General features: G+C 38.4%; 1 protein-coding gene and 1 pseudogene across 1 annotated transcript; one reads left to right on the forward strand and one right to left on the reverse strand.

Annotated features, from left to right (window-relative positions):
• LOC127635769 (unconventional myosin-XVIIIb-like) overlaps window positions 1-9,210 on the forward strand; it is a 32,823-nt pseudogene extending 23,613 nt beyond the window's left edge.
• A 2,919-nt stretch (window positions 9,211-12,129) lies between these two features.
• Window positions 12,130-13,991, reverse strand: npm2b (nucleophosmin/nucleoplasmin, 2b). Its single transcript, XM_052115991.1, has 8 exons — window positions 13,952-13,991; window positions 13,758-13,840; window positions 13,182-13,301; window positions 12,712-12,805; window positions 12,502-12,617; window positions 12,384-12,412; window positions 12,240-12,273; window positions 12,130-12,162 (listed from the first exon to the last, which is right to left on the reverse strand). Exons 1-8 carry the CDS (start codon window positions 13,986-13,988, stop codon window positions 12,130-12,132), a joined length of 546 nt encoding a protein of 181 aa, XP_051971951.1. The 5' UTR covers window positions 13,989-13,991.
• Between the last annotated feature and the right edge of the window lie 4,929 nt (window positions 13,992-18,920).

Raw genomic sequence — 18,920 nt, forward strand, 5'->3', positions numbered from 1 at the left:
TGTCCAGTGTCTGCCAAACATGTTGAGTGTCCCAAACATCATCTGTAGCCTGAAACTGAACTTTTAGTTGGATTTTAGAAATGAATGCACTTATATTCATAGAAAGCTATAGGATGCACCCTTGCTCTCTATTTGGTGAATGACTTAACCTCTGGCATGCTGTCTGTTTGCACTGCTCTCAGAACAGTTTGAAATGCACTTTATTTTCATCCTAATTCCATATAAAGCCTCTGAAAGCCTCTGAAAGCATCATTTTTGAGATTTTGGATGAATACATTAATTCTCAAAGTGAAACTGCACACTAAATATTTAGGAATGCATGTACTAATGTTAATGAATAGAATTGGATTGTACAATGATAACAAAATAAAACATAACAAAATGTATATAAAAAAGAAGCGAAATGACCCACAGATGTGTTAATGTTGAAAGTTATTCAAAATAACTAATGTGCTTTTTCAACTTTTAAGAGAATAATGTCCCATTTTCCACATATGTGGACTTCATGTTTATCAGCATCAAACTACTTGTATATTTGCATATATCGGAATATTTTGCAATAAAATCAAAATATATTGTTTCTATGCTTTTAATCAACAACTTAATATCAACATATTTATATTTTCAATTTTGTATTTGATTATGTCACTCACAATGCTTCATGGGAGTGTAGTTCATTCCTTCATTAAAGACATTAAGTACATAGTCTTGTACTTTTGTCTTTTTATCCCATTTAAAAAACAAATTATGCTTTGAATAAAACTTTGTAATGTTGTGATTGGTTTGGTTTATGGTTTATAACTCTCTTTATGGAAAAAATGAATAGGAAGAATACTTCTGAGCCAAGACGGTTGCGCTCTATAGCTACTTTTTTTTCAATGGATAATTGATTGATATTGATGGAGTCCTCAGACAAATGCAACATCTGTTTACAAGTGTTTTTGATTTGAAAGTACATGCTTGACCAATTACATATTTTTAAGTAACAACCGCACATCCGGGGGTTAAGACAAATCAGACCGGTCAACTGGATATTGCGATCATACTTCCTACAATAGCTACAAATAGGCTAATTTTCTTAGCCGTGATATAAGCGGGATAATGTACAGTCAGCCAGTTGTTATTGCAAAATAAATCTCTTCAGGATGACACATGATTCTGATCACAACCGGCTGACTGTACATTACGCCTTATACACTAATACACTAATACACAGTATTAGTACCGTACTTTTGTTGCTTCAAATCAAAGCTGCGTGTTCACCTCAAAGCTGGTTGTTTTGGTTAATGGCTTAGAAATCTTTTATTAAGAATTTTATTAAATCCCTATGGAAAAAATTTATGTAAAAAATACTTCCGGAACCAAGACAGCTGAAAAAGTGGACGGGCAGTCTTGTGCTCTATTGTGGGGCAAGATTTTGGACCAACAAGTGTTCAGACCATGTGGTACGACCCAGCACGACGTCTCACACATCACATGTTTTGGACACAATGTAAAGAATTTTTTGTATTATTTTTACTTGCTTTTTTGACTGAGGTCATTCAAGTAAGCTTCCTACCTAGGCAAGAGTTTTAGGCACCATAAGTGTCAGAGTTCACAGTATGAGTCTTGTCTTCCCAGCTGCAAACAAGTGTCGTATGCGTGCAGTTCCTGAAGTCGTCTACGGTAGCCCGCAGCATCGTGAGCAAGCAGGAAGCTCGTATTTGTGATTTAGAGAACAAACTTGAGTTCCCGAGAGGACAGGTCATGAGATTTGAGATCGGTCCAGACTCTAGAAGCATGTAGACCTTCTTCGATAAACCAATTCAGAAGGGATTGTTACAGCCACACAATTTCTATTCGCGTGTAGGTCTTGGTTCTGCGTCTGTGGGACAGTGTAGTTCGGCTGGGAGAGGAGCTGGAGACAGAGAGAGAGAGAACTCCCGATACTGTTGGCAGAGACTGGCAGATATGAAACTAAAAATGGAAGACCTGAGTGTCAGAGAGCAGGAGAGTAGGAGAGCAGCCGGCGACATGTGGAGCTGGTGACTGACACACACACACACACATACATCAAACAAATCTGACATTATGCAATTCAAACTTCAATCAAAGGGAAAGGGGGTGATGTGTTACGCAGAACTGAAATATTAAATACAGTTTTGGTGGTCCAATTTGTGTTATATAACACAGACCACGGATACAATGCAGATAAATACGGTTGTCACTCTTCTGAGTGCTTAAAGGAATGGTTAAATACATTTTTGATCATGTACTCACCCTCAGGTCTTTCCAAACTCATGACTGACTTTCTTCTGTGGAGCAAAAGAGAAATTGTGGGAGTCTCATTTGCTTATTTCAATGCAATGCAATTGATAGGGACACATTTTAAAGCTTAGAAAAGGACCAAAAAGTGTCATTAATGTCATTTTTGCAGCTCGTGCATCAAGTCTTCTGAAGGCATACAATAGGTTTCAGGGAGAACTCCCAAGTAATTTTACTGTGAAAACCATGAAGCATTTTATTAATTAACATGGAAAGGACAGCTATGGATTTTTACATTAAAAAAACGTACTTTGCAGTTTCTTTCTCACCAAAACATATCATATACCACCAGAATTGGAGTATGCCGAACAACTACTCACATTGAGGAATTTTATGACACTTTTGGGTCCTTTTTTTAAGCTTTAAATGGATAGTTCACCCCAAAATGACCAAAATGTAGCTCCTTTTTCACTGTACATCTAGCCATTGCAGTCTTTAAGTAGGATCATGATTTCAAGCTTAATAACACTTCCTAGTTCTTGACCCATGTATAGAGCGCTAGATGGTGCTAGGGAGTGTAATCGAGCTTGAAATCATGATCGTCAAGGAGACTGCTGCTGATGTCAAGATTTATCAAGTTCTATTCTGGTCTGTTCTCACCTAAAACAGATTTGATCAGATTCAGAAGACATTGATTAAACCACTGGATTTGTCTGGATTTACTTTTATGCTGTCTTTATTTGCTTTTTGGAGCTCTAAGTGCTGGTCACCATTCACTTGCATTTTATGGTCTGAGATATACTTCTAAACATCTTAATTTGTGTTCTGCAGAAGAAAGAAAGTCATACACATCTGGGATAGCTTTAGGGTGAGTAAATCATGAGAGAATTTTCATTTTTAAGTGAGATATTCCTTTAAAATGAGTCACTATAAAATGCCATTGCAGTGAAATCATTAAATGGGACATCCTTTAAAATTCCTCGGCTGCGTTGTCTTTATGCACAGTATAATTTCTAGTGGTTTTTATTATTACATTTGTGGAGTGAAATGTGACCTGGGCATGTTTCAATAAGATTCATCCATTAACACTTTGAGATGAAAACATCAAGCCTTTCTCTTTAACTTTGCTGAGCTTGTTTTCTCCAACAGTGTATTATTGATCTTGTGCTTATTTTTATTGAATAATTAGATGATGAGCCAGTGGAGCGACTGATTACGCGATTAATTTTCCCTTTCCCGTCTTTGTTGGTCCCCAGTCTCCTACTCTCCTGGACGCGCCGCCACTGTCTGTAAATGATTAATTCCCTTTGTCTCCTCAAGGTTATTGATACAACAAATCCCTTTCCGCTCCTCTCATCTCCATGACAACCACACCTTCACTGTTGCCTCCTCCCTTTCATAACCAATAACCTGGAGAGCCTCAGTATGTGTGTGTTTCTCAGAATCGAAATGAAATGTATCCCAGACTTCACTCTTTGTGTATGCACCAGACATCGCTAACACTGTAATATTAGCTAACACTGTAAGCTAATATTCATAATATCAGAATCAGAATTAGAATGAGCGTTATTGCCAAGTATGCTCACACATACAAGCGATTTTTCTTGGTGACAGAAGCTTCCAGTGCACAAACAATACAACAAGACAGAGATAATAATAAAACAAATTTAATAAAAATAAAAAAGCTAATAGACAATGTAAGTATACACTGGCGGCCAAAAGTTTGGAATAATGTACAGATTTTGCTGTTTTGGAAGGAAATTGGTACTTTTATTCACCATAATGATCTTATGGATTTCTTTCCATAAGATCAAAATCTGTATATTCCAAACTTTTGGCTGCCAGTATATATAGAAATACACAATAAGACCGAATATATACAGTGTGTGTGTGTGTGTGTATATATATATATATATATATATATATATATATGTGTGTGTTTATACATGTATACATTCATACAGGTTTTGAACCCAACAAATACTGTAATTAATTGGGCACATTTTTAAGTTAAACACTTGGATAATGATTTCTCTTGTCCTGGGACACGGTTTGTTTTCCCCCTCGAGCTTAAGAGTAACTGTGACGGTTTATCTGATATTATCTTGCCTTATCTCTGTCCAGGAAATGCAAGTGGAAGAGCTTATTGCAGTTATACAGACGCTGCAAGCTGATCTAGAGACATCGATCTGGCGTATCGCTGATCTTCAAGCTGCCCTGGAGGAGGTGGAGTCAAGCAATGACGGCAACAATGAAAGGTATCACTAAAAACATGCGGCATGGGAGCATAGGAAGGGGGAACAATGCCTGCATGCCAGTTTGCATACTATTTATATTAAATGGTATCCCAAATATTCTCTGATTGGGTTATCTTTTTCTTCAGAATTTATGGGTAGTGTAGTTCTTCATCAGAAATTATTTTGATTTTTATGATAAACTTGATTTTTGAAAGTACACAGACTGATGACTTCAACCAAAGCATATACCATTGATCAACAACCTAGGAGCTCAAAGTAGGCTAATAATCAATTCCCACATGGAAATGTTTTTAGATTTTTTACTTCCGGAACCAGACTATTGCACTCTATTAGATAGAAATGTGGAGTGGGATTTAAGAATAGTGAGTTTTCACTGTGGGCAACCCCACAGAAGTAGAAACCAAGCAGCAGCCGACAAAATGTCACGACTGGTTAGGACAAAAAAAATGACAAAAGCTTAATACATGCTTAAAAGTATGTTTTCCCCCATCACCAGCAAAGTACATACGTTTAGACAACCCAACTGCATTTGGTATAAGCCAATACAGTAGATTACTAGGCTGTTTTCTTCCCTTGTGTTTGAAGTTTTACTTGTGTGGTTTTAATTGCTTTCGTTCTTATTCAATTGCACTGAAAAGTGAAGAGATTTTTCTTGTGGTGCAAAATCAAGGCAATACTTTGCTACTTTAAACGCTTCAATAATGCCTCCCTCTCTTGACACCCATAGTAAAATGCAGGCCGCTGTAACAGTTCACAGTCTTTGATCTTCGCCATCAGAGAATGCTTAGACTTCACTAAAATTTGATAAGCTTGCTTTGCTCGTACTTCCAGCCACTTTGAATTTCCACTCCTGTGTCTATCTGACTATGTCTCCCTCTTCACAGTGTGCAGACGGCCATGGAGTCCTTCACTAGAAAGAAAGATCTGTAAGAACCCACCCCCACCCCCACCTTGCTGTCATTCTCTCCCATGTCTCTGTGTTCAGTGCTGGAGGATGAACAATCGGATGAATGTGGGCTTCAATACCAGGCCTCTAGTTGTAAATAGGGCTGGGTGATGTATAGCTAAAAAGTAATTTCTTGCAATTTTTCTGACAATATCCAATATCTATCTTGATATTTTTGTATTTGCTCTGAAACCAAGCCATTCTTGCCAAGCAAATGTAAAATATTTAATAAACTGTAAGCAGTGAAAAGCAATACAAATCTAGTTAAAAATGATCACTGAGTGAATTTGAATGCACGATCTTGCTTAAAAAGCCAACAACATGAAAAGTAATGTAAACGCCTTTTAAAAGGTGTTTTTTATCATAATGTCATAAACGCAAAAATCAATGGGTACATGTAGATTTTTACTCATTACACCAATTTTGCATTGCTTGTAAACACCTTTACTGGTGTTCTTACTGACGTACCCAATGTGCTCAGGTGTTTAACTGTTTACGTTGTAACATCAAAGCAGAGAAAATCACTGCAATATTCACAATGTTGCAGTATAGTATTTCACCAGCAAAATCGTTATGTATCGCCTAGCCCTAGTTGTATACCTTCTGCTGGGGTGTGGCTGAAGAAATACTTTTCTTTATGCAGTTTGGTTATTTTTTTGTTGTTGTTTACATGCATGGTACATGCTTTTGTAAACAGTGGCTTAATGGTTTAGGAGGAGTTTAACACATAACCGTCTTTCCCTCAGTAGCCTAAAAATGATCCACCAAACATTGACAAGCAAATGCTGATGAATAGACCTGTGCTTTGTTTGGTTGTTGATGTTGCTTGCTCAGCCTATGTGGATTTGTTTAAGGTCACCATTTCCTTTAATACATCTCAATAAAGATTGACGAGAGGCTCTGCTGGACGGACGTGAACAGACACCTACACGTTTGACACAAACAGCAAATTATCCACACTCCAACTGCACTTTGCTTTGTTAAATGCAAGAAGCTTTCTTCTGTACAAGAGAGTCCTTTTAAAAGTACACCAGCTGTGATATGCTTTGTCTTCTGAATAATGCATGTGCATTAGCCGAGACCACCCGTGTCTCCTCGCTTTCAATTTTCTGTGAGACCAAAGAGAAAAAAAATTAACTGTGTTGCTGTTGCTCAACGCTCGGGGTCTTAAATCTCTGTACAAATGTGGTGAGACCAATTACAAGAGCAGGGTAGGAGAGATTACATGATGACCTATGCAAGGATAGCATTTAATCATCAAAGTAGAAATTAAGTGCATTGCTCTGCAGTTGCTAGGGTGTTCTGGGTGGTTACTAACTGCCCCAAGTCAAAAGAGCCTACCCTTAAGTCTCTCTGAGATTCTGATCCCTAGATATGGCTCAGGTTCCACTTTAAATGTAAGTTAATGGGATTTTTCACACGTTTTATTGTCCACCAGGCGAAAATCTTAAGACTAATTAAATGTAATAGCAAACATCTCTATAATGAGTCGCATAGGGGGTCATTCATGTGTTTGTCCATAATTGCAACACTCTACAACATTGTAGCTTCTTGTATGTTAGAATGAGAGCTTTTGGAAGTTGGAATAGGTGGATTTTGTATTGTTTGTCTGTGGATCAGTGCCTATTGCCCCCATGAGCCCTAATCATGACAGCACTCTATGAAACTAATGAACTTGCAGTTCACTGAGTGAGCACACATGGCCTGCTGTGTAGCTATGAGAAAATCAATGTGTGGCATTAAAGAACTAGAGATCTCCTCTGCTGCCATGTGCATGATCATATTTATGTAGGCCATATAAGTATTCATAGAGGCATATTGATTTAATCACTTGTGCTATGAGAGTATGATGCACAACTGCTGAGAGGCATAATATGATGGTCAAACTATGGCCAACATAGTGACGTGGAGTTTGAATTTCAGTGACAGCATGTCCAGTGTTGGTTCCAGTATGAGCACAGAAGATGTTGGTGAAGGCATCCATCACTGGATGGGTGTGCCAAAAGTGGGCCGAGGAGGCTGAACAATTTCTTATGTAGGAAGCAGTTCTGGACGCCAGTCTGTTACTGACACCATGAGCACCTACAGTTTCAGGTAGCATGGCAACAAGATATCTCATGTGATTTACCCATACTATTTAATTAAAATGTCTTGTGAGATCATATTAGGCAAGTAGTAATTTGTTTCCATTTTTTGGCAGACACTTTTATCCAAAGCAACTTTTTGTACTTGTAAGGATAATCCATCAATAGGATAACCTGGGGTTAAGTGCAGTGCTTGAGGGCACATTGACTTGCTCCTTACAGGGCTCAAACCAAAAAACTTCCAATTACAAATCTAAGCCACTGCGCCACAATAACTCACTGCTTCCTTGCAAGGCCAACAGATAATGCCACCTATTGGTCACAACCTTCAACATTAGATTCAGTATGGCTGGGCTTGTATAAACGTGGTCAAATGTTGTGGTGTGCTGTTGGACACATCGTTTGGTGGCCTTGCAAGAAGCAACATTATTCCACCAATGGTTCTCGTTGAAACATCACCATAGGCACTAGATTGGTTCTCAGTACTGAAGATGGTTAGCTAACCATGCTGAGACATCTGGCGGTTTGTAGTCTTACCGTACCGAACATTTCTCAAGTTGAAATGCTACTTGAATCTTTATTCACCATGCTCAGAACTGTTCGGCCTGATAGTGGAAAAGCACTCTGCCGGAAAAATGTAATTGAATAGCTATATTTGATCACGTGAGAGGTCTTCTTTACGTATTTACTGAAACACCCTCTTAGAATGATAAGGATATGGAGACATTATGTGTGACAAAAGCTATTCGTTGATTGTCTTGGTCCACATTTCATCCCCAATTTCATGTCTTGCTGTCAGGACCTGGGCGAAGATGTCAAAGAATGTTCAGTAGATCTTGGCAGAGCGTCGTCTTCCACAGCCCTGTCTGAACTTCTCGAGGGTGTCCTCTACACTACATCGTGGAGCCTCGGCACTGTCGTTAGAAGCAGAAGGTGGTCTGGAGAACCTGCCCTGACTGTATTAGTATGACTGTGAGGCATACTAAAACCTCACAATTCCCACCTACCTAGTGCCTCCGGTCTACATTCCCTCTCTGAGGTGGGTCCAACATCTTCCACAACCACGTCCACCACAGGTAAGATGAGTCACTTCAGCTCCTGTGACTCCCTCACATCCTTGACCTCCACTGCAAGTTCCCATTACCACTTGTCCAAACTTGTCATCCCTGAGGAAGGGGAGGAGGAGCCCAGCATGAAAGCCCTGCCCCCTCTTGGCTCCAATCAGCAAATTCGCCTACTTGGTGGCTGAGGGAGGAGAGTCTCAACTTTGGGCATAGCCTCTTGTGTTCCAGAATCGGCAACACTTTGCAACCAAGACAAGGGCAGGAGATGATGCAGGGGATGCTAACTCGGACATTCTCCTAGCAATCCAACAGGTACAGTCCACCAACAGCCTGGCAGCTAGTAGCTCATGGTGGGCCAGAGACGAGCCCTCCATGTACACTTTGGGGAGTTGCCCCCACCCAGATCAGCACATAGGGAGTCTGACTCTGATTCCTCACTTTCTGGAGGATCTCCGCAGTGACGTGGGCATCAAGGGCAAAGGTTGGAATCCGAGGACAGTGAGGATGTCAACTCTGTGATGAAAAAGTACCTAAAAAAAAGCAGATGTCGATTAGCATACTCAATGAGGTTAAGATTAAAAATACACTTACCTGGCTTACATTCAAAGAGATAGTTCCTCCAAAAATGGAAAATGTGTCAATTTACTCACCAACTTAATTCGGAATGGCATACGAACATACCATTTAGATGATATCTGTATACTGCAGGAATAAGAGTAATATAGTGGTTTGCCATTCCGAACTTGGCAACTATCATGGCGTTGAACACCAAGTTTAAGAATTGTCATGCCGTTCCATCATAAAATTAACGCATATAGTGACCAAGCTCAAAAACACCATTCAAGTACCTTAAAAGTAGCCGATATGATTCTGAGACTTCACATGCCATAGAGGTTTTGGAATAGCCAAGTATTGTGAGTATTGTAAATGACAGAATATTCATTTTGGATGAACTAGTACTTTTAAAAAGTACAGTAAAAAAAAAAAAGGATTCTGAAAAATAAGCAAACAGAAATATTTTCATTTTTATTAAGTATTCAAAATCACAGGATATATGAAGGCATGGAAAATCATCTGTGGAGAATGCATACAGGTGAAACTCGAAAAATTAGAATATCGTGCAAAAGTTTATTAATTTCAGTAATTCAACTTAAAAGGTGAAACTAATATATTATATAGACTCATTACAAGCAAAGTAAGATATTTCAAGCCTTTATTTGATATAATTTTGATGATTATGGCTTACAGCTTATGAAAACCCCAAATTCAGAATCTCAGAAAATTAGAATATTACATGAAATCAATAAAAAAAAAGGATTTTAAATACAGAAATGTCAGCCCTCTGAAAAGTATAATCATGCATATGTACTCAGTACTTGGTTTGGGCCCCTTTTGCATTAATTACTGCCTCAATGCGGCGTGGCATGGATGCTATCAGCCTGTGGCACTGCTGAGGTGTTATGGAAGACCAAGATGCTTCAATAGCGGCCTTCAGCTCTTCTGCATTGTTTGGTCTCATGTCTCTCATCTTTCTCTTGGCAATGCCCCATAGATTCTCTATGGGGTTCAGGTCAAGCGAGTTTGCTGGCCAATCAAGCACAGTAATACCATGGTCATTGAACCAGGTTTTGGTACTTTTGGCAGTGTGGGCAGGTGCCAAGTCCTGCTGGAAAATGAAGTCAGCATCTCCATAAAGCTTGTCTGCTGAAGGAAGCATGAAGTGCTCTAAAATGTCCCGGTAGACGGCTGCATTGACTCTGGACTTAATAAAGCACAGTGGACCAACACCAGCCGATGACATGGCTCCCCAAACCAACACAGACTGTGGAAACTTCACACTGGACTTCAAGCATCTTGGATTGTGTGCCTCTCCATTCTTCCTCCAGACTCTGGGACCTTGGTTTCCAAATGAGATGCAAAATTTGCTCTCATCAGAAAAGAGGACTTTGGACCACTGAGCAACAGACCAGTTCTTTGTTTCTTTAGCCCAGGTAAGACGTTTGACATTTGAAGCCCATGTCCAGGACCCATCTGTGTGTGGTGGCTCTTGATGCAGTAACTCCAGCCTCAGTCCACTCCTTGTGAAGCTCCCCCACACATTTGAATGGCCTTTTCCTGACAATCCTCTCCAGGCTACAGTCATCCCTGCTGCTTGTGCACCTTTTTCTTCCACACTTTTCCCTTCCACTTAACTTTCTATTAATGTGCTTTGATACAGTACTTTGAGAACATCCAACTTCTTTTGCAATTACCTTTTGAGGCTTTCCCTCCTTGTGGAGGGTGTCAATGATGGTTTTCTGCACAACTGTCAGGTCAGCAGTCTTCCCCATGATTGTGAATTCAACTGAACCAGACTGAGAGACCATTTAAAGGCTCAGGAACCCTTTGCAGATGTTTAGCTGATTAGAGTGTGACACTTTGAGCCTACAATACTGAACCTTTTCACAATATTCAAATTTTCTGAGATTCTGAATTTGGGGTTTTCATAAGCTGTAAGCCATAATCATCAAAACTATATCAAATAACGGCTTGAAATAGCTTACTTTGCTTGTAATGAGTCTATATAATATATTAGTTTCACCTTTTAAGTTGAATTACTGAAATTAATGAACTTTTGCACAATATTCTAATTTTTCGAGTTTCACCTGTATAGGCACATTAAATGAAAGCACAAATACACCAAGGATTTATTTTAAACGCAGTTAGTGTTTGTACACATGAATAAAGATGTTAAAGTGAGCATGCTCATTTAATGCCTACCATTCTCACAGTAAACAAGCCCTTTAAGCCACACTGATGCCCAGGGGTGAATCAGGAAAAAGAATTGACCAACAAGCACTTTTCCTCATAGCGGTCAATACTAATATTTTGAAAAAATTTAAATGAAAACATCTAGTATGATCATTGATATTTGCTTTTGACCGGTCAAAGCAGAGGCAGCAAAACATTTAAGAGAAATCTAAACAGAACTGCAATTTTGCTTTATAAAGCAGAGGATGTTAAGGTCTAAAATGGAGTTGGTCGACTTGCCAACTTCCTAGTTAATGAAGCAAAAAAAAAATTATATATAAAAATTCAGATTGGAACGGATTATGGAATACTGTGCAGTATACACACACACACCTACCAAGTTAAGCCTTTTAAAAGGTAGTTTGCTACAGTTTGTGTTATGCCCTTATGTTGCACATTTAAGGAAGCATGGGAAATTAAATATTTTCTCAAATTTGGACTTTGGGGAAAAAAAAAAACGTTCCAAGCCACGTGGTTGTAAAATTCAGTGAATGTAGACTTTCTAGATTGGTCAAGTTGCAGACGTGTCCACTCAGTCATACTTTCTGCATGGAGAAGTTACAGGTCCAGAGAACATTACACTGGTTTGCTTTATTCGCCAAACAGTTTTATTGATATACAGTAGTATAGCTACATTGGGACCATGGGGAAAAAGTTGAGCTCCCAAATCAAAATGTCCAACAGCACTCTTCTGGGAACGCAGTACTCCTGAATCCACACCTACAAAGATGACAATACAAAGGTCACACCTTTGCCTTCCGTCCCCTTCCTTTACCCTAAAAAGGAAAAAAAAGAAACGTTATTCACACAAAGCATCAGAAAACGGATTAAAGAGAAAAATAAATAAGAGCACCTTTTTAGGTGGATTTTCACCATCTGAGACTTCCCTGAATTTAAGAAAGCATTAATTAGTTTGAGTGGATGAAAGACATGAAAATTTTAGATACATCATTTTAGAACACTTGTTCCACAGCTGAGGAACATCCCAATAACTTACTCATCTTCTGCCTTTTCTGGTTTCTTTCTCTTCAAAAAGATGATTGGGAATAGTAAGGTCAACATAAATTAGATTTGATACATTTTGTGACCCAAGACTTTGTAAAACTTGGCCTTACTTTTCCAGCACCATTTTTTGTGACTTTCTTTACTGGTGATTCTACAATGTCTTCCTCCTCTTCCACTTCCTCATCCATTTCTTCATCCAGCTCTTCATCATCAGAATACTCCTCCACTGGGAAAGACGTCATAGCAGAACACACACTCATGTCAAAGTTAAACATTAAAAAAAAAAATAAAATAGCCAAAATTAAATAACTGCCACTCACAGGCCACATGTTCAGCTCCCACATACACGGGCCCAGAGCCATGCTTGAGGCGAAAGGTCACAGGTGGATGAAGATCCAAACCAGACAGATTGACCTGAAGAAACAATCTCATGAATGTAGAATCTTCTGGAGGTCAAAGACAACACATTAAATTTAAACACCGTAGACACCATGATGTTTTATGCATTTAAGGAATTACAAAATTGATTGAAACAGTGCTTTCCTATATTAATTTATTTCCCATTGAGAAAGAATTGGCAGGACATATACGGGCAATTTCTATGAAGCCTAAATGAATGAGGTCCATTAAAAATATATACTCAGACATACAGATGGCCTCGAAGCCATTTACCATATCATAGGCGAAAAGCCAAAACTTTCATGGGGTATTTGAAATTTTTATTTTTTTAATTAAATTTAGTTATTGCTTTTAAATAAAAATTAAACAATTAAAAAAATAAATATCTTACCGTTGGCATGTATTTCGCGTGTAGTGTTGCTATGGGAACAGCTTTCACATTGCTGTTGCCCTGGCCAGTGACCAACTCCACAATATTGAACTCATCTTTGGCAGTGTGACCCAGACACATCTTCAGGGAAAGTCAATGTTTTCAAACGCACAAAACACTTTTTATTTATTTATTTTTTTTTAAATAGGAGGCATCATGCCCATTCAAACTGTGCCCAATCAATTTTCAGCCAAGTGGATTTTAAACTTCCACACATTGGTTTCTTCAATTATTATGCTGAATAATTACTGCATGTAAAAAAAACCTGTGGGGAAAACATTCATATCTAAATATGGTCAGTCAAGTCACAAGACACGAAGACATGCCCCATGAATGATCAGGAGCTCGTGCTCAATGACAATCAAGCAGCACCCCCAAGTAAAGTGTAGTGGTGTAGTTAATATTTGCGAAATATATCTGCTCTCTGGAGGAAACATGTTAGTCTAAAATGCAAAATGTGGTGGCTGACACTGGCCTTCCTTCCCCAAATAAAGTGCATAAAGCCCCTGAACACATTTACCACAATATTTAACCTACTGTTCGAAGCGCCAGCTGGTGTTGATGGTTGGTATCATCAGTCTTAAACGATTCCTCTTTATTCGATTCATGGAGTTCACAACCTAAAACAAATCCATGGACAGATTCAATAGCAAATATGGTGCAATTGAAAATCATGCACAATCTGAACACTGATCTTACATTGAAATTAGCAAAGTAACGCCATATCCTACCCCAAAGAGTTGAAAGAGGTTTTTCAGTTTTGCTCATTTTGTTGAAGCACACTGGATGATCCAAACAAAAACAACTGAAATGCACAGAAGTTTACCTTTGTCACATTAATGACTCACATGTGATGCAAGGCGTTTAAAAGTGCATCAACTTTTCTCACCAGAAATATTATCTAGGCTGCTCAGAAGACAGCAAAAGAAAAATGAAATGTGAGTTTGTTTCCTATGAAAGTTTTAAGAGGACGTTAATTATGTACCAGGTGACAGCGATTAATGCAAGATAGCCTCAGGTTAATTAGACACAACCTGCATGAACTTCACTAATAATTATGCATACAAAAGATGTTTCCTTTCATATATTTAAAGCCAGTATATCTTGACAATTGTAACCTGTTTCTTGCTTTAAACAATGACAAACGTTCCCTTCCCTATCAGTGGCGAGCTAGGGGGTGTCCAGGGGTGGCCCGAAGCCTGACCACCCCATTGGCCACCCCACTCGCAACTGCTGTTTAAGTCGTTTAGTTCTTTAGAGGTGAAATCATCTCTTTGTACAAACTTTAACATGTGCACACACCAAGGTCATTGTATCCTCTCAACCCATTAAACCCGAGGTTCATAGACAACAATAACTGACATTAGTGCAGTACAACATTTACTTTAAGTGTAGAAATAAAGATCAAGGTATATGGGATTTGAATGCATTTAATGAACAGATGAGATGTGAAAAGCATAGTGACAAAATAAAAGTTAAATTAGTTTTTTCTAGTGTAAACATGGCCTTAAAGGGATAGTTCACCCAACCATGTAAAATCTGTCATCATTTACTCCCTTACAAAAATTGAGTGTTCACTGCAAATTTTCTGCAAACTTGCCACATGTAATTTTTTTTATGCGTATACAGTTACAATTACAGTTATTTTCAGTGAACTCTCAATTTTTGTAAGGGAAAGTAAATAATTGGTTTATCAGGGTAAGAAAATTATCCACTTAAAGTAGGTCAAATCAGTTTATTCCAATGAGAAAAGGCCCTTTGTGTTTATTTTTTCTAACATCATTTATTTTATTCATTAAAAATTTGCCAGAATTTGCATTTCAGTTCCTTTTACACATATTTTTTTCATGGTTGTTTATATCTCAAACAAGAACTCCCTCAGACTCATAGCTGCACACACACACACTCATATTCTAGACATCTGTGTGATGTATTATTTACAGATTGCTCACGCTGTGGATTACAGAACGGCAAGAACATGGGCTGGGACAGTGGTTCTAAACCTTTTTGACTTCAAGGCCCCCCCATTGTGGTAGAAAATAATAAAAATAAAATCCCCTCATGTAAGCTATTCAATATACTGCAATGATGGCAAAGCTTGTTTTTTTTTTTTAAATAAACATTTTTATTTAAAAAAAAACTACTAGCTTAATCAAGAGATTAAAACAATCAATCATTTTGTATATTCTTCATAAAAAGCAAGCTGTTGAAGGGAGTACATTTTTAGCATTTTCAGTAAATGTAATTATAAAAATTCTAATAATCTGCTTTAATTTTAATAATTGTGCTGAGGCCCCCTAGTTGAGAACCAGTGGGCTGGGAGTTTGACTGTCGTTCCCTTGGGATTCACCGCCAACCCCACACTGCCATCAAAGCCCACATGCTTCTGGATGAAAAGATAGTGAAGGAGGGGTAAAAGACGGCATGAGTGCATGGAGGACAAAGAGACTGTGATATTATGAGGTGAGGGGGCTGATGGGTAAATTAATATTAGATATAGATAGCTATGGGGGGCAAAGGGGATAATTGTCACAGTGGCTGGCCTATATCTCAGTAACTATTTTTTTTCTCCCCAATTTGGAATTTCCAATTCCCAATGCGCTCTTCGTAAATCCTCGTGGTGGCGCAGTGACTCGCCTAAATCCGGGTGGCGTAGGACGAATCTCAGTTGCCACCGTGTCTGAGACCGTCAATCCGCACATCATATCACGTGGCTTGTTGAGTGCGTTACCGTGGAGAAGTAGCGCGTTTGTAGGCCCACGCTATTCTCCGCTGCATCCACGCACAACTCACCACGTGCCCCACTGTGAGCGAGAACTACATTATAGCAACCACGAGGAGGTTACCCCATGTGACTCTACCCTCCTTAGCAACCAGGCCAATTTGGTTGCTTAGGAGATCTGGCTGGAGTCAGTCAGCACACCCTGGATTCAAACTCACGACTACAGGGGTGGTAGTCAGCGTCAATACTCGCTGAACTACCCAGGCCCCCCTATACCTCAGTAATTATACAGTTTTGAGTCAAAATTATTAATACAATAACTTATACAATTTATTAATTACACTATTTTTTATTTTTATTTTTTTTCCTGTTTGTGCATTGTTATGTGTTTCTTAATTTTTACCTGTTTAAATTTAGCTGAAAAGCCAACAATTGTCTGATTTAAGGAATATTAAAAATTGAGATTACATTGAGGCACTTATAATGGAAGTCTTTTTTTTTAAGAAAGCGAAGGACAAGCCTAAATACATTTTTGTGGTGATCTACATTATGCCACAATTGCTGTTGATTGATTTTAACCTGAATCAAACCCAGAATATTCCTTTAATGCAAATTCAATTGTGACATTGCCCTCGGGCAATAATAGTGAAAAGTTGAACAGGGTTTTTTTTTGTATTCAAAGCTTTAAGGTATGTGTCTATACAGAATTTGATTTTCAAAAATAAAACTATACTCTGAGAAATATTCACTGCAGAAAAATTTCGACAACTTGGCTCGGTCTCCTCTATATACAAGTATTACGAATTGACATTGGAAGGCATTATGAGCTGCATTTTTAATATAACTTTATAATTATTGTTGTATGCACACCTCTGCACACCAGTGAAAGCCAAGCTTGATGTGCAAAAAAATAGAGCTGAATACCCTGTAATAAAACGAATACAGTGTGACCACATGAGAGCTCTGCGCACACAATCTCCTCTCCTGACGGCATATAGAATGATTTAGAGAGTGTAGGAGGGCTCAAGTAATTCCTCTGCATGTGTGTGGGCCCTGTTCTCCTCCGTGAAACACTCACACACAAAGAGCCTTACGATTAAAGGAGTAGTTCACCCACAAATGAACATACTATCCTCATTTACTCCCCATTATGTCATTCTAAACCAAAAAGAATGTCACAGTGAACAACACAGGGGTTAGTCAATTATGAAAGCCTATTAATTTCTGGGTAAAATATCCCTTTATTGTTGAAAAGGCTACGAAGGTACTGAAAACAAAGAAGAAATAAATGAGTTTCCTGTCCACAAGGACCTTTACACTCTGCATTATCTGCAGAATACCTGCTTCAGCACTTCCCAAGTAAACTATAAGTATATGGTGGATTTGCATGTTTGGTGGCATTTCAGCGTGGAATTTGGGCGACTGTCTGATGGACATCAAGATAATGGTGACAGTGTGGACAATTGAGGCTGTAAGAGAATTCATAGATAATCCTTAGACCTCCTAGGATCTAATTAAGATTTTCTAGAGGAAAAGGAGGTATTAGACCCCTCTATAGTGTGTGAATTGTGTATCAGCATCTTAAAGATGGTGTAAAATGTGATGGAAGGCATGCCAAATTGCCAATAATTCTAAAGGTTTCTTGTTGGATAGATTATTACAGTTCTGGCCCAAAATGCAGTTTACTGGAGACATGGAAGAAATCCAATCCATTTTGTGTTTCAAGATAAACACAACAACATCCTTACATTGATTAATAGACTTTTATACTGCAAACATAGCAAAACCGGTTCAGAACTGGGCAATGAGCCATAAATTTGCCATGTGTCACCTCTCATTACTCTTTAAGGGTCAATGGCAGTGCCAAGGCTGAAGTACCAAGCTGTGACCTTACAAAGTCTTATAACCAGCCATTTTATTAGTACATGTTAGGGTTTAGGCATCCAGAATAATCTGTAAATAGTCATTTCCAAAATCCTCCTACCTTTGTTGTTGGGCCCTCCAATTAATCTAATTAAAGTGAATTCCATGATTTTTTTCTTGTTTGGAACACTCACTCAGAAGTAATTAACCGAGATTACCACAAAGCAGTTTGATCCAGCTAACAAGCATGTGAAAACAAAGCTCTGGAATGACAGTCTTCTCATGCCACTTGATTGAAAATTCACATCAAGGCATCAAATAGCCTATCTCAAAGAGGGCTGGAGGCCTTTATACAGTTCTCTCAAGATGACTTCTTCTCTCAGAAAAAATAAAACATAGTAGGGCATATCTGTTTGAAACAGAGTCTGCTTTGGTCATGCCATCTCAAACTTGAGGTCTATCTCATTTCTTTGGAGGCTAGGAGCCTTTTAACCAGAGATGAGAGACGTGGGATACATGCTGACTCTGTGACTGGACTATGAAATCCCTTGACTGGTGAAATCATGCATGATATAATATTGGCTTTGCTGTAGTAGATTGATTTGGGGAAAACATTTGGTAACGTGAGCATAGATCAGCCTTATAGACTGCCTTAGTCACATCGTTTGGGATATATTTTCCACCATTCAGAAGTGTTTCTCTTTCAGTGCATTAGTATTAATATTTTTGCTATGTATTTATGCATTTGTTTACATGGTTTGAAATGCAGAACTATATATAAATGCCTCTTTTTTCATCTCAGTTTGCTTCAATTAGTTACAATAACAAACCATGGGACTATACTTAATAATACAGACTACATTCAAACCTTGTTTTGTAGATCATTTTAGCTTTTGGTGTGCTAAATATTTAGAAATTTATACTTATTTAACATTAAAGTTAAAAGTCTCCCATTGACTTGTTAGAATGTTTGCCAAAGGGCCTAAAACAAACCCTAACCTTCAGCAATGTCATTGTAAGATTTGCATACTGAATTCCGACTGGTCTTCTTTCTTGTATTTTTTGCACACTGAATTTTAAGTTCTTTTAATATGATATGCATATTTCAAAAGGCG

Source organism: Xyrauchen texanus, chromosome 43 (assembly GCF_025860055.1).
Source record: "Xyrauchen texanus isolate HMW12.3.18 chromosome 43, RBS_HiC_50CHRs, whole genome shotgun sequence".
Classification (NCBI taxonomy): Eukaryota; Metazoa; Chordata; class Actinopteri; order Cypriniformes; family Catostomidae; genus Xyrauchen; species Xyrauchen texanus.